Genomic DNA, 14,810 nt, shown 5'->3' on the forward strand with positions numbered 1-14,810 from the left:
TGAGCAGCGTACGTTCTGTTTTCTGACTACATCACATGCAAACATCCCACAATGTCTCCTTTAATGCAGCTCCAGCTAATTCAACCCGACATGTTCAACGTTCTGGGACCTCCACACGTGAGCCTGCAGGTTTCAGGAACGTTTGATGCACATCCAACAGGATTTTACACGTTTTCCAGATAAACACTCAAAACAGGGACTCAGATTATTCAGACAAACTCAGCAGGACTCGGCTGCTGACGCTGCTGAAGGTGAACAGAGTCACATTTTTAATTAATGTCACCATAAAACCTCCTGTTCACCGTTCACAATGACACCAGGATGTTCTGGAGGACCAGTTCACTCAGAGGTAAACGTACACAAAATGAGACATTATTAAACAGCAGCTGGAAGATTCCTGCAGTTTGTTCACATCTCAGCAGCTTTGATGTCATGAAAAAGGGAACAGACTTGTTGTTTAGATCTGGATTGGTTGGAGAAAATGAGTCCACTGTGACTTTATTTTCCTGATCAGTTCAACAGTGACTGGACATTCAGCAGCACATTGATGAAGGTTAGAAACTGTTTCACAACCACCAAAACAATCAATACGCACCCTTTAATGACCAATAGGAACCTTTTAAAGCAAAACCCGCTTTTTAAAAGTGACGTTTTACTGACTCCACCTCCGGTTCTAGCAGGATTCTGACCTGAGACAGAAAACATCAAAATAGAGACAAAAAATGACAAAACTGAAACAGTAAATGTCAATAATGAGACAAAAAAAGGCAAGAACAAGACACAAAAGGACTAAAATGGCAAAATGAGACAAAAAAGGCAAAGAGAGACAAAAAGCAGCTCTAGTTCTACCGGGGCTCTATGTTCTAATCGATCTCCACCTCGATGTCCACGGGCTTCAGCTTCCGGACGAACACGATGTCGGTGCTGTCGCTGAGCTCCGGGTGGTGGAGGTGGTCGTCCGGCTCGTCTTTGCAGACGTCGTCTTTGCTGACATCCTGGCGGTCCTCGAAGGGCAGCTGGAACACGGCATTAAGGTAGCCTTCCTTCCTGCTGTGCTTGGCTGCCATGGCGATGACCTGCGAGGCGATGGACCAGGCGAACTCCACCCGGCGGTGGCTCTGGGAGCTCAGGTCAAAGTTGTGCTCCAGGATCTCGTAGAGGGCGGGGACGTAGCGGTTGCAGTTGTGCTCCACATAGCGGTGCACCTCCAGCAGGACGGCTCTGGTCAGCAGCTGCAGGTCCAGCTTGGCTTTGGGTTCTGGCCTACAGCTGAGGTCCAGGTCCAGCCCGATCTGCTGGCAGATGTGGTAGAGTCTGTCCTGCCGCTGCTCGCCTCCATCCACCGGCTTCACGTCCACCGGCTTCACATCCAGCTCAGAGTCTTGGGGGTGTGGATGGTGCAAATCGCTGCTGGGTGTCGGTTCGTTCAGGGGGACGGTCGTGTTCAGCCACAGGTTGACTTTGGAGATCCGCTGCTTCTTCATCAGGCTTTGCTGAGTGATGAACCACCGGTGGATCCTCTGGGCCAGCTCCGTCCGGCCGCTCTGCAGGTCCAGGTCAAAGTTGTGCTCCAGGACGTCGCTCACGGTGGTGTGGACGTTTCCACACAGCTGCCGGACGAAGCTGAACATCTCCAGGACGGCGCCACACGTCAGGACGCCCAGATCCAGCCTCTGATTGGCCGGTTGCTCCTCAGTGGACCACAGGTTGAGGCCGAGCTTTTTACAGAAGGGATGCTCCTCCTCCTGCTGCTCCTCCTGCTGCTGCTGCTGCTGCTGCTCCTCCTGCTGCTGCTGCTCCTGCTCCTGCGTCTTCTCTTCTTTAAAGCTCACGTTGTAAACTCGAGGGAACCTGAAGGGCCTGCTGAGGAACTCCTGCTCCTCCCTGTCGCTGTGGTTCTGCAGGAGCCGTTGCTTCGTCGACAGGTAAAGCATGAAGTTCCGCTCCTGCGTTTCATCCTGCAGCGGTAAGTTGAAGTTGTTGAGCAGAATCTCAAACAAGAAATGGCGTAAACTCTTCTTCATCGCACCTCCAAACTTGTAAACCTCCCAGAGCACCCGGTTGGTGAAGAGCTGCAGGTCCAGGTTCTGTTTCCTGCTGGAACAAACGCTGAAGTCCAGTCCGATCTCCCTGCAGTGGGAGAACTGGTCGTTGACTCGGCAGTGGGCCAGGATCTTCTCAGAGCGAGCGGCTCGTCTCTGCCACAGCTTCTGCTTCTCTGGTTCCGATCTTAAATCGTTGGTCTGTGTTGACGAGATGAAAACGTCCTCCTCCTCCTGCTTCACGTCCTCCTCCTCCATGTCCTCCTCCTGCTGCTGCTCCACATCCTCCACCTCCTCCTGCTGCTTCACGTCCTCCTCCTGCTTCATGTCCTCCTCCTCCACATCCTCCTGCTTCACCTCCTCCACCTGCTGCTGCTTCACGTCCTCTGATAAGTTATCTTCTGCTTCCAGCTTTGGTTCTGTTTCTGGCTCAGAGTCCACCGGACACATGTAGGACAGATCTCCGTCCTCCAAGGGTTCACCGCTGCTCCTCTGCCTCAGCGTCGACCTCCTCTGGCTGCTCAGTATCTCCACTTCCTGCTCGCCAATATCGGGTCTTTTCCTCTTCTGTCGTTTCTTCTCAGGCTGGAAACTGAAGACCTCCTTGAAGAAGGTGTCCTTGTCCTCGGCCATCAGGCAGGCGTTCTTCTTCTCCACCATTTTGTTGAATTGCACCCGGAACAGCATCCTGTTGAGCTCCAGACCAAAGTTCTGCTTCACCAGGTCAAAGACGATGTGAGTGTGGGTTCCACATAGCTGTCTGGAGAAGTCCAGCAGCTCCAGCATCACCCCATTGGTCAGGAAGTTTGGGTCCAGCTTGGGTTTGGGTGTTTGGTCCGGTTGGATGATCAGAGAGACACCGAGCTCAGCGCAGAAAGGAAAAACGTCCTCCTTGGGCTTTCCCTGGAATCCTCTCCGCTTCCTGCTGACTCCCCCGGCCTTCTGGAGGTTGTTGCTGCCGTCGGTGAGCAGAGAGATGTTGGCGGTTCGGTTGTGTTTGGGGTAGTACTGCCTCAGAACCTCCGACGTGGCCCCGTACACCGACGTGAAGTTGGGATCGGGCAGCGTGAACGGTTCCCTCCAGCGGCCGGGCTTCAGCCGGATCTGCTCCCTCAGCAGCTTGATCTTGTTGTAGACCCGTAGAGAGTAGGCGTAGCACTGCTGGCCGTCCTCCACGTCCACGCCCAGCTCAAAGTTCAACTCCAGAATCTCAAACAGGAAGTACTTTTCGGACTTGGTCACCGTCTTGGCGAAGCTGCAGATCTCCAGCATGACGGCGTTGGTCAGCAGGTTCTGGTCCAGCTTGTCCTTCCTCTCCAGCGCCGCGTTGAACTCCACGCCGATCTTCACCGACTCTGGGAAGGGAACAGCGCCTTTCTGGTGCCGGATGCCGTGAACGATGCGCCGCTGCCAGATGTAGCTGTCGTCCATGTCGGCGTCAGAACCCACAGGAAGTTCAAAGGTTCTGCTGAAAGGTTCTGCCAGGTGAGATTCAGCATCAACAGCTTTGGTTCCTGAACATCAGCTCAGTGTAGCGTGTTCTCCACCTGTTGGTAAAGACAGAACAGTCTGAGTTAGGTAGGGTTCTAAAGAGAGAACATTATAAGTTAGGTAGGGTTCTAAAGACAGAACAGTCTGATTTAGGTAGGGTTCTAAAGACAGAACAGTCTGAGTTAGGTAGGGTTCTAAAGAGAGAACATTATAAGTTAGGTAGGGTTCTAAAGAGAGAACAGTCTGAGTTAGGTAGGGTTCTAAAGACAGAACAGTCTGATTTAGGTAGGGTTCTAAAGAGAGAACAGTAAACGGTTAGACTAAAGGGTTCTAAAGAGAGAACAGTCCAAGTTAGGTAGGGTTCTAAAGACAGAACAGTCTGAGTTAGGTAGGGTTCTAAAGACAGAACAGTTTGATTTAGGTAGGGTTCTAAAGACAGAACAGTCTGATTTAGGTAGGGTTCTAAAGACAGAACAGTCTGAGTTAGGTAGGGTTCTAAAGAGAGAACATTATAAGTTAGGTAGGGTTCTAAAGAGAGAACATTATAAGTTAGGTAGGGTTCTAAAGAGAGAACAGTCTGATTTAGGTAGGGTTCTAAAGAGAGAACAGTAAACGGTTAGACTAAAGGGTTCTAAAGAGAGAACAGTCCAAGTTAGGTAGGGTTCTAAAGACAGAAGAGTAAACGGTTAGTTAGACTAAAGGGTTCTAAAGCTAGAACATTGAGTTAAATCACAGTTTTTCCTAAAAGCTTTACAAACAGGAGCTGAGATGTGAAAGCGTAGAAAGACGACTGATGCTAAGTAAAGACAGAATAATAGAAATAATGCAAAATATTATGCGATTCCAGCCTTTAGGATGAGAACGTTCCTTTGGTTCTTTGTCATATTTTCTGATAAACAAAGTAGTTTTCACTGTTTAGACTTTTTATGGTAAAAAAAATTCAGCTCTGATGGACGTTTTTGGAGCCTCATCTCAAATAAATGTGTTCAGTGATGAGCCTCAGCTCCTCATTATTTATGACAGAGGGACTTTTTTCTACTTTTCTCTTGTTTTAAAGAACTGTTCCTTTCTTAATGTCTTCTTGTCACAGCCTTGAGAATCGTCTCATTGCTCAGAGTTAAAGACTGTTGAATCTTCTAACAAAAAGTGACTTTATATAAGCATCAACCTGATTGAATGGAAGCTGTTTGCATCATCCTCCACCACCAGGTGTCAGTCCTGAGCTGACTCCAGAGGATTCATTTTACAGTATAAAGAATAAGGATGCAAGGCGTCTGAACAGACTGATTTAAAAAGCTGCTCTGTGGTTGGAATCAGATTGAACTCATTGGAGGATGAGGTGGAGAGACGGGCACTGAGCAAGATGGAGGCCATTCTGACCAACATGGATCATCCACTTCACATCTGCCTCAATGAACAACCAAACATCAGTGGACGGCTCCTGTCCCTGCAGGACTGAAAGATTCAGGAAATCTTTCTACCATCAGCAGGCAGACTGTTTAATTCTAAAGTAAACAGATGAGAACCATGACAACTGAATTTCCCTTCAGGGATGAATGAAGTAATTCTATTGATTTTCCAGAACACTGCTGGTAGAAAACAGAAACCCGGAACTGATCGTCTCTGGTCCACAAACCTGCACTTTAATAATCTGATAAAAGACAAAGTTAAAAGGTTGTAAAATAAAATAATTCTTGTATGTGTGGAAAAATGAAACACAACCAGCAGATCAAATGAGTCAGAATCGTCCTAGTCCAGGATCTGACCTCCAGTAAAACCACAGCAGAAGAACCGATAAATAACCCCAACTCCTAATGGTTCTTCACGTTTAAGGAATTATCTTTTCACTAAACATCAGGAACAACCTGAAATTTATTCCTTGGTCTCATTTTTTTGTCGCTTTATAAAACTCTTTTGTCTATTTTTTGTTTCGTCTCATTTTTCTAATATTTTGTCTTGTTTTTGTTGTTTTGAGTCTTTTTTTTATCCTACGTTTGTCCCATGTTTTAGTCATTTTGTTCCTCTTATTCATCATCGTGGTTGTGTTTTTGTTTATTTGTCATCTGGTTTCTTTTATATGTTTTGTTTTAGTCGTATTTTTGTCATTTTGTAACTTTTATGTCTAATTTGTCTTTTTTGTTTTGTTTCGTGCTGTTTGTCATTTCGTTTCTTAGTTTTGTCGTTTTGTGTCTCGTTTTTGTCTCACTTGTGTTTGACCATTTTTTGGCTGCTTTTTGTCTTGTTTTTGTCTATTCTTGGTGCTTTGTAACTCTTTATTGTCACATTTTTGTTTTTTGTTTTGTGGCGTTTGTCTCATTTTCTAATACTTTGTTTTTTGTAACTTTTTTGTTTCATGTTCTAGTTTTGTGTGTCATTTTTGTAATATTCTCTCTTGTCTTTTTTGTCTGACTTATCATTTGCCTCTCCTTTTCCTCATTTAGTTTCTCCTTTTTCCTCATTTAGTTTCTCCTTTTTCCTCATTTAGTTTCTCCTTTTTCCTCATTTAGTTTCTCCTTTTTTCTCATTTAGTTTCTCCTTTTCCTCATTTAGTTTCTCCTTTTTCCTCATTTAGTTTCTCCTTTTCCTCATTTAGTTTCTCCTTTTTCCTCATTTAGTTTCTCCTTTTCCTCATTTAGTTTCTCCTTTTCCTCATTTAGTTTCTCCTTTTTCCTCATTTAGTTTCTCCTTTTTCCTCATTTAGTTTCTCCTTTTCCTCATTTAGTTTCTCCTTTTCCTCATTTAGTTTCTCCTTTTTCTCATTTAGTTTCTTCTTTTTGTCTCGCTTGTGTTGTTTGTCTACTTTTTCGGTCGTTTGGTTTCTTTTTTGTAATTTTTTGTCCATTTTTTTAGCTTTGTACCTTTTTTGTCTAATTTTTTGTATAACTTTTTGTGTTGTTTCAGGTTGTTTGTCTCATGTTTTTATCATTTTGTGCTTCCTTTTTGTCTCGCTTGTGTCCATTTTTTGGCGCTTTGTAACTTTTTTGTATAATTTTTTTGTCTTTTGTTTCGTGTCATTTATCTCATGTTTTGTCATTTCATTTCTGGCTTTTGTCCTTTTGTGTCTTGGTTTTGTAGTATTCTGTTTTTGTTATTTATGTCTTTGTAAAATCTGACTTTTGTGGTTGTGATCATAGATATATACAAATACTAGATGTCTCGAGACGGAGTCGGCGTCGTCGTCACTTGGCGGCCATCTTGGGACAGGGGACTGCTCTGGCGCACTGTACTGTAGTCAATGGTAAGGTGGATGATTTCCTCACTTTAACACTCACAACTCGCTCAATTCTTGATTGATTTACAAACGGTTTAGTTTATTGCAAGCCTTATTAACGTGGCTATGATTCAGGCTCAATTCCGAAATCGCAGCTTTTCGTTTTGAAAAATGCGGCATAGTTGTGTGTCTTTTCTGCCTGGCTACTCACATTGAAGATGGTGTTACTCACAATCTGATTTTCAATTGTTAGGTTTTCCTGAGACCAACGTTTCTTTAGAACCGAATCTTTAGGCGAAATTACATTCTTTGTGGTTGTGGTTGTATTTATTTGCTTGTTAAGAGACTTTGATTGAGACCTTAGACTTATTGTTTGTATACATCTATGCCTGGATTAGTTAGCCTGCAGCCGAAATGCATTGTGGGTAATGTAGGCACCAGGTTCATGAAAAGAAAAGACATCATCTCTGTTTGTTGTGCATTGATTTTGGTTGAGCTTTGTTTTTATCTGTGCATTAGAAAGCTGATAGTAATAAAGAAGTGTAATGCTAAATAATAAAATTACATTTACATCCATTTATGCTGAAAAAAGATGATATGTGTTCATTTTTTTATTTTTTTTGCAGTGGCAGCCTGAAGTTTAGAGAAGTGGAAGGTCCTCTGCAGTCCTCAAACCAGCAGGATAAAACTGTGAAGATTACAATATAAGTATAAACCATAAATTAAGAATAGTAAGACACTAAATAACCTTTGACTAAAAAAAGACAGCGAGCAGACAATTTTCATGCCCGAGATTTAGAAATAAATTCAAAAGCTTAACATGATACTGTGCAGCTAGTTAGAGATATTGGTCATCAACCTTTAATCTTGTTTTTTTAAGAAGGTTAGATTAACTTAAAAACTGCCCACTCCATTGTTGTAACTTCAGTTGGTTATGGGACACTGCAAAAATCCTGGAAATGATTTATTGAAAAGAGTGGGAACCTTGTTATTATTTTTCTTTATTTAGTATTTTTTTTGTTCAAATGTCATTATTTTTTCATTTTAGCATTATTTTTTTGTTATTTGTTCATCATCATTTATGTATTTTGTCTATTTGAATATTGTAAATGTTAAAGATTGACAGTATAATATCTGTGTGTGTATAGCTATTTCTTTATTACCTATCTACTTAATATAATTTTTATATGAATTCAATGGTTTTAATTATTCTTAACCCTTTACGCTTCAGTCAATTCCAGCCGTTTTCAGTACCAAAAAAAAAAAAATCGCTAATATTCTATTTTTAAATAAAAAAAATTACGAAAAATACAGGGAATATTGGACGCGCATCGGGAGGTGCATTTCCTTGAAAACGACCGATTCGTGGATTTTATACCGACTTCAGGACATGTTTTGGACAAAATAGTTTACTGGCTTGTGTTGTCTGGATGTAAAAGGTTGGATTATGGCCGTTTTTTGTGGAATCTTTTTTTGTGTGTGTAATAATAAACCCGGAAATGTGAGTCGCGCTGTGTGCTTTGAAGCCGTGTGTAGAGAACGGATGGATGAATATTTGTTTTTGTCGGACAAATGTGTTTTTCTCACCCGCTGTGGTAATCACATCTGAAAGTGGTTTATACCGGCGGATTCATGAGAATCTAAGCTTTCCATCGGTGTATAGTGTTTGTATAATCGCGTTTGCAGCCGTCGGACATTCTTGAAATTCCTATGCAAATTAGTAGGTGTACCGCCGGCGGTACACCTACGACGCACTGAAGCATAAAGGGTTAAGTAAGCAGTAAAAGAAGTACATCTCTGACGTTTATAACAAACCAAGCTGTTCTAAAATCGGTTGAAAATTGAGCAATCTCCAGTGATTTTAAAATCCATGCTCCATTGACTTTAATGTTATGAGTGATGAGCAGCCCTGTCCCAAGATGGCCGCCGTGTGGCGACGTTGCTCCCCATAGGCTAGAGTGCCGATATAATGAGAGTGGCGACATGACGGGTCCAAAAAAATTTTGGTCATGTGATCTATAGGAGCCATTTTGTTTCCTATTCATGAACGCTGGTTATGCCTGTTAACGTTGTTTACAACGCAGAGTAATTCTAGGTCTTTTTTGGCTTCATAAATACCTGAAAAATGACGGGCTGTTGTGCCTTTGGGTGCACAAATCGATCGGAGAAGGGATTACACATGTTTAGATTTCCCAGGAGTAGTGAAAGAATGAAACTGTGGGAAAATAAAGTCCAGAGAGTGGGATGGAAACCGACTTCATCATCGTTTTTGTGCCAGGTTAGTCCCATGTATGTACTTTCATGTTATGATGTATGGGTGAATGACAGATAGAAAAGTTTGATGTGATTTTAGGCAGTTGTGGTTATTTTGACTTTGACCATTTTCATGCATGGAGATGCATGAAATACAGGCCGCTGAAGTTTAACGGGGTAACCCGTTAAACTTCAGCGGCCCATCTGAGCTTCGACAACAGCCTCCCTGTTCATTCACATGATTTCCAATTCAACAAACAGCTGACAGTTTTCTGTTTCCTATTTTCTGTTTTCCGTCCAACCTGCAGTCACTTATCAGCCTCATATGACCCGAACAGGCTCCGTGTTGTTCACCTGTTTCTGGGCTGTTAGCCGCCGTTAGCATGAGGATGCTGTTAGCCATATGCTAACAGCTGCAGCAGTGTACAGGCGGACGGGAAAACGTATTTTACTAAATTTACCGAAGCTGCAAACTCGATGATAGAAACATTATACACCCATGGAAAGCTTAGATTCTCATGAATCCGCCGGTATAAACCACTTTCAGATGTGATTACCACAGCAGGTAATATAAACACATTTGTCCAACAAACAGCAAATAACGTAAACAGCACATCTCACCTTTGAAGGCTCAAAGCTAGTCACAGATGAAAATATTCCACTAAAAACGGCCATAATCCAACCTTGGACATCCAGACAAAACAAGCCAGTAAATTATTTTGTCCAAAACATGTCTTGAAATCAGTAAGCAATCCATAGTTTTCGTGAATGTGCACCTCGCGCTGTGGGTCCCATATTGAGTGAATGGAAACAAAATGGCTTCAAATCCCCAGTTGTCGCCACTCTAATTATATAGGCACTCTACCATAGGCTGACAGCGCTCATGAGACATCTAGTGTTTGTATATATCTATTGTTGTGATCCTCCAGTAAATCCTCCATGGTTCAGTTCCAGGGGGGTATTCCATGAAGCTGGCTAAAACAGGCTGGGCTTACGCCGGAAAGCGTGGCTTGAATAAGCGGCAACTTTAATCTCAGCTGCAAGTAGTTCCACCAACGAGGCTCAGCTGTTTTTCAGAGACGCTTATTCAAGCCAGACTGATCCAAGCTGCGGCTGAGCGCGCGTCCGGGGAGATAAAAAGCCCCGACGTGAAATGATGATATTATGTCTAAAAACAGAGCGGAGACTTTCTCTTCAGCGGAGCAGAAACTTCTCACGGAGTTGTACGAGGACTACAGGGAGATTATCACAAGAAAAGGCAACACGGTTGATAAATGAAGCTCCAGACGCTGCCTGGCAAAGCATTGCCGACCGTTTAAATGCATAAGTGTTTATTTCTTTTTAATGAAGCACTTAGTCTGAGTGTACACACGCACACGTCTGAAAATTTAATTTTCAGAGGACAAGTTTTTGACACTGATTAGGGATAACCCACAACTGCAGTGGTTGATGACTTTTTTTTCCTCACCCTGAAGTTTGTCACACTACTGTGGCCCAGAGGAGATCAATCTGATGAAATAAAGCTTTTTAAAACCCACTGAAGACATTTTTTATGTGTGTATAAACATATATATATGAGAGAAAGAGGCTACAGCCTGGTTTTGTGTAATGTGATGGTGGTTTTCACTTTTTACTCTGGTAGGCCTAATTCATGTTCTTGATGTGACAAATATATATCCACCATAGATGAATAAAGCAGCAGGTAACACCTAAAACCAAAGGAGGAATACTTTGGAAAAAAGGGACAACTTCATGTGGAGATGTTTCATCAAACACTCAAACTTTGAATGAAAAAGCAGAAAAAAACATGTAGGCCTACAGAGGAGATGTCATTTTTATTAGAGATGATAGTGCTGCTGTGGCCTACATTTAAATAAGGGAGAAGACACAAATGAGCTGTACACAAAATAGTTCTCTCATCATTTGGCCTCACCTTTGGATTATCATCATGATCAGATTGGACCGCTGGTCAAAGGAAGGTATTCTTTATGGAAAACTGTGGCTGTTGTGTCCTGCTTATTTTAACACAATCTGTGCCTGTTCCTGTTACGTGTTGACTGCACTTTGAGGGTGAAAGAAGAAAGAAAATCAGATATTTCCAAGTATTTACCGCTGGTGGATTCCAACCCACGGCGCAATGAAAAGTAAAACCACATTTAATCTGCTTAACTACGTTCTAACCACTGATCCACAGTTACACACTGTGACAAAATGTGTAATATGATAGAGTTTATTTATTTAAAAAAGGTCTCAATGTATGTCACCGAACAAGAACATCACTGATTACAGATCAAGATGAATTTAATGTGTAACATGCGGTTCACAGGCGTCTTTCTGAAGCTCGTCAGAACCTTCTCTGACATGGAGCTAAAGTAAGCTTGACTGTTAGCCTGCCCCGGACCAGGCTTGTCGCTCTGGCTGAGTTACCATGGTTACCAAGCCGGGCTAGCCCTAAGCCTTGTTGGTGGAACTAAACTCTCACTAAAGTTAGCGAAGCTGACCGAAATAAGCCAGGCTTAGACCTAAGCCAGCTTCGTGGAATACCCCCCAGGTGACTAAATGTACTGCGGTCATGTACTGCGGTCAAGTGAGCCGCCCGCACTCTGGGCGTTGCGCAACTATTCCGTGTAATACGGTAATGCGATCACAGGCGCTGAGGAGCCAGACTGAGAGACATCCGCTGTAAATACATGCTGTTTTTCAGATTTTGACTGTCCATATCTGGAAATCTTTAGGCGGTGACAAAGATCTCTCACTGTGGCTTTGTCAGGGGTCATCCCAGCTACCACCATGCACAATATCACCTGATTTTACTGTAAAATTTTAGAGAAAATTAATGTCAAAGTATGCTGCAATTTCTATCGCCTATGGCTGATTTTGACTGTCCATATCTGGAAATCCTTAGGCGGTGACAAAGATCTCTCACTGTGGCTTTGTCAGGGGTCATCCCAGCTACCACCATGCACAATATCACCTGATTTTACTGTAAACTGTAGATAAAATTAATGTCAAAGTATGCTGCAATTTCAGTTGTGTTGATGCATCATGGCTGATACTCAATTCAGTTCAGTTCAATTTAGCTATTATAAAAACATAACTTTTTCACGTGATTTATTGACATAATATGTCAATAATTCCAGAGCTTAGTTATCCCGAGAGTGTCCAGAGGCAAAAGTCCAGAATCGGTGTGAGTCAACAGCTGGAAGCAGCAGGGTGGAGCAGAACCTGCAGCAGCCATTATGGACGTAGACAATTGAAATTGCAGCACACTTTGACATTAATTTTCTCTAAAATTCTACAGTAAAATCAGGTGATATTGTACATGGTGGTAGCTGGGATGACCCCTGACAAGGCCACAGTGACAGATCTTTGTCACCGCATTAGGATTTGGAGATATGGACAGTCAAAATTAGCAATTTTGGACATAGGTGATTGAAATTGCAGCACACTGACATTAATTTTCTCTAAAATTTTACAGTAAAATCAGGTGATATTGTGCATGGTGGTAGCTGGGATGACCCCTGACAAAGCCACAGTGAGAGATCTTTGTCACCGCCTAAGGATTTCCAGATACGGACAGTCAAACTCAGCAATTATGGACGTAGACGATTGAAACTGCAGCATATTTTGACATTAATTTTCTCTAAAATTCTACAGTAAAATCAGGTGATATTGTGCATGGTGGTGGCTGGGATGACCCCTGACAAAACCACAGTGAGAGATCTTTGTCACCGCCTAAAGATTTCCAGATATGGACAGTCAAAATCTGTATAACAGCATGTATTTACAGCGGACGTTTCTCAGTCTGGCTCCTCAGCGCCTGTGATCGCATTACCGTATTACACGGAATAGTTGCGCAACGCCCAGAGTGCGGGCGGCTCACTTGACCGCAGTCTAAAAACGTTGTGTTTCTTTGTAGACACTCTGTGATGTGGAAGTTTAATGAGGAAATGATGAACTGAGGATGAATATTGATGAAACTGAACTTATTTTTCTCCAGAAATTTCAGGTTGTTCATGATGTTTAGTAAAAAGATAATTCCATTAATATGAACTTTTCAGCACTAAACAAAGGAACCATTAGGAGTTGTGGTTATTTCTGGTAATTCTACTGTGGTTTTACTGGAGATCAGATCCTGGACTGAATCGGGAACCTGGACAAAGATGAGTTTAACTGCCCTGAACCTATAAAAACTTTTATTCACATTAGTTTTTAAGTCTGTTCCCAGCAGCAGAGCTCAGGCTGCTGATCTCTTCTACAGGCTGCAGTTCTACACCAAAATGGCCGCCGCATCCAAACACAACTTCTGAACTGAACTCCGATATTTCACTGTCCGGGAGGCTGATAACGGGGGACGGTGATCGAGGTGGACAAACAGTCGGCAACACCTCTGACTGCCAACAACCAGCTAACCGGGCTGCTAAACGGGCCCACACGAACTATAAACTAGCCGTTAATGCTACCGTTAGCCCCCGTTAGCTCGGCCGGAGCTCTGCCCGGCTCGCAGTGAACACCGGGCGGGTAAATACAGGCACCTACCGTCAGCTGGAGCTGCAGGCTGCAGCTGGAGCCGGCCCGTCCGGTGGACTAACGAGTCAGTGGAGTGTCCGGTCGTGAAGTCTGAGAGAACAGCTGCTCACCGCTGGACAGCCCCAGAGACACACGGTTTAAAGCAGAGACACGCAAGCTGCAGACACTCCCCCTAAAGGCGACGTTCAGGGACACCGGCTGGAGAACAGCTTAATCCTTCATAGTTCCACCTCCATAACAGATTAACTGCCCCTAAATAAAGTGAGTCTAAATAAATTTAACGTAAGTCACACAAAACTGTCATCTTAATAAACTAAACATATGGAAAAGTAAAAACAAAACTATGTTTCCGCCCGGTTTCGAACCGGGGACCTTTCGCGTGTTAGGCGAACGTGATAACCACTACACTACGGAAACCCCATATTGGTATACAGGCAAGCTTAACTTCCTTAACTCCTCCCATTCATTCTCTATGGTAGTTCCTTACAGTACGGATGTAATATATTTTTGGCCACTATGGAGATTTGGGGGGCGCTGTTTCACCCTTTTTGGTAGAGTGCCTGTATAACCAGAGTGGCGACAAGTGGGGATTTGACGCCATTTTGTTTCCATTCACTCAATATGGGACCCGCAGCGCGAGATGCACATTCACGAAAACTAGCCATTTGTGGATTGCTTACTGATTTCAAGACATGTTTTGGACAAAATATTTTACTGGCTTGTTTTGTCTGGATGTCCAAGGTTGGATTATGGCCGTTTTTTGTGGAATATTTTATCTGTGACTAGCTTTGAGCCTTCAAAGGTGAGATGTGCTGTTTACGTTATTTGCTGTTTGTTGGACAAATGTGTTTATATTACCTGCTGTGGTAATCACATCTGAAAGTGGTTTATACCGGCGGATTCATGAGAATCTAAACTTTCCATGGGTGTATAATGTTTCTATCATCGAGTTTGCAGCTTCGGTCAATTTAGCAAAATACGTTTGCACATACGGGACGCTGAAGTTTAACGGGGTAACCCGTTAAACTTCAGCGGCCTGTATTTCATGCATCTCCATGCATGAAAATGGTCAAAGTCAAAATAACCACAACTGCCTAAAATCACATCAAACTTTTCTATCTGTCATTCACCCATACATCATAACATGAAAGTACATACATGGGGCCTACCTGGCACAAAAACCATGATGAAGTCGGTTTCCATCCCACTCTCCGGACTTTATTTTCCCACAGTTTCCTTCTTTCACTATTACTGGGAAATCTAAACATGTGTAATCCCTTCTC

General features: G+C 43.0%; 1 protein-coding gene and 1 non-coding gene across 2 annotated transcripts; both read right to left on the reverse strand.

The window, feature by feature from the left end:
* Positions 1-44: 44 nt before the first annotated feature.
* On the reverse strand, positions 45-13,962 carry LOC127530657 (uncharacterized). The gene is made up of 2 exons (XM_051937970.1): positions 13,537-13,962; positions 45-3,589 (listed from the first exon to the last, which is right to left on the reverse strand). Exon 2 carries the CDS (start codon positions 3,471-3,473, stop codon positions 864-866), a length of 2,610 nt encoding a protein of 869 aa, XP_051793930.1. The 5' UTR covers positions 3,474-3,589; positions 13,537-13,962; the 3' UTR covers positions 45-863.
* Positions 13,872-13,944, reverse strand: trnav-aac (transfer RNA valine (anticodon AAC)). Its single transcript has one exon. It is a non-coding gene; the product is annotated as a tRNA-Val (tRNA).
* Positions 13,963-14,810: the final 848 nt, after the last annotated feature.

This window comes from Acanthochromis polyacanthus, chromosome 17 (genome assembly GCF_021347895.1).
Source record: "Acanthochromis polyacanthus isolate Apoly-LR-REF ecotype Palm Island chromosome 17, KAUST_Apoly_ChrSc, whole genome shotgun sequence".
In the NCBI taxonomy this organism is placed as follows: Eukaryota; Metazoa; Chordata; class Actinopteri; family Pomacentridae; genus Acanthochromis; species Acanthochromis polyacanthus.

What these genes read in the sequence shown, in the direction of transcription:
- LOC127530657 (XM_051937970.1), bottom strand. Translation starts at nt 3,473, where the DNA reads ATGGACGACAGCTACATCTGGCAGCGGCGCATCGTTCACGGCATCCGG.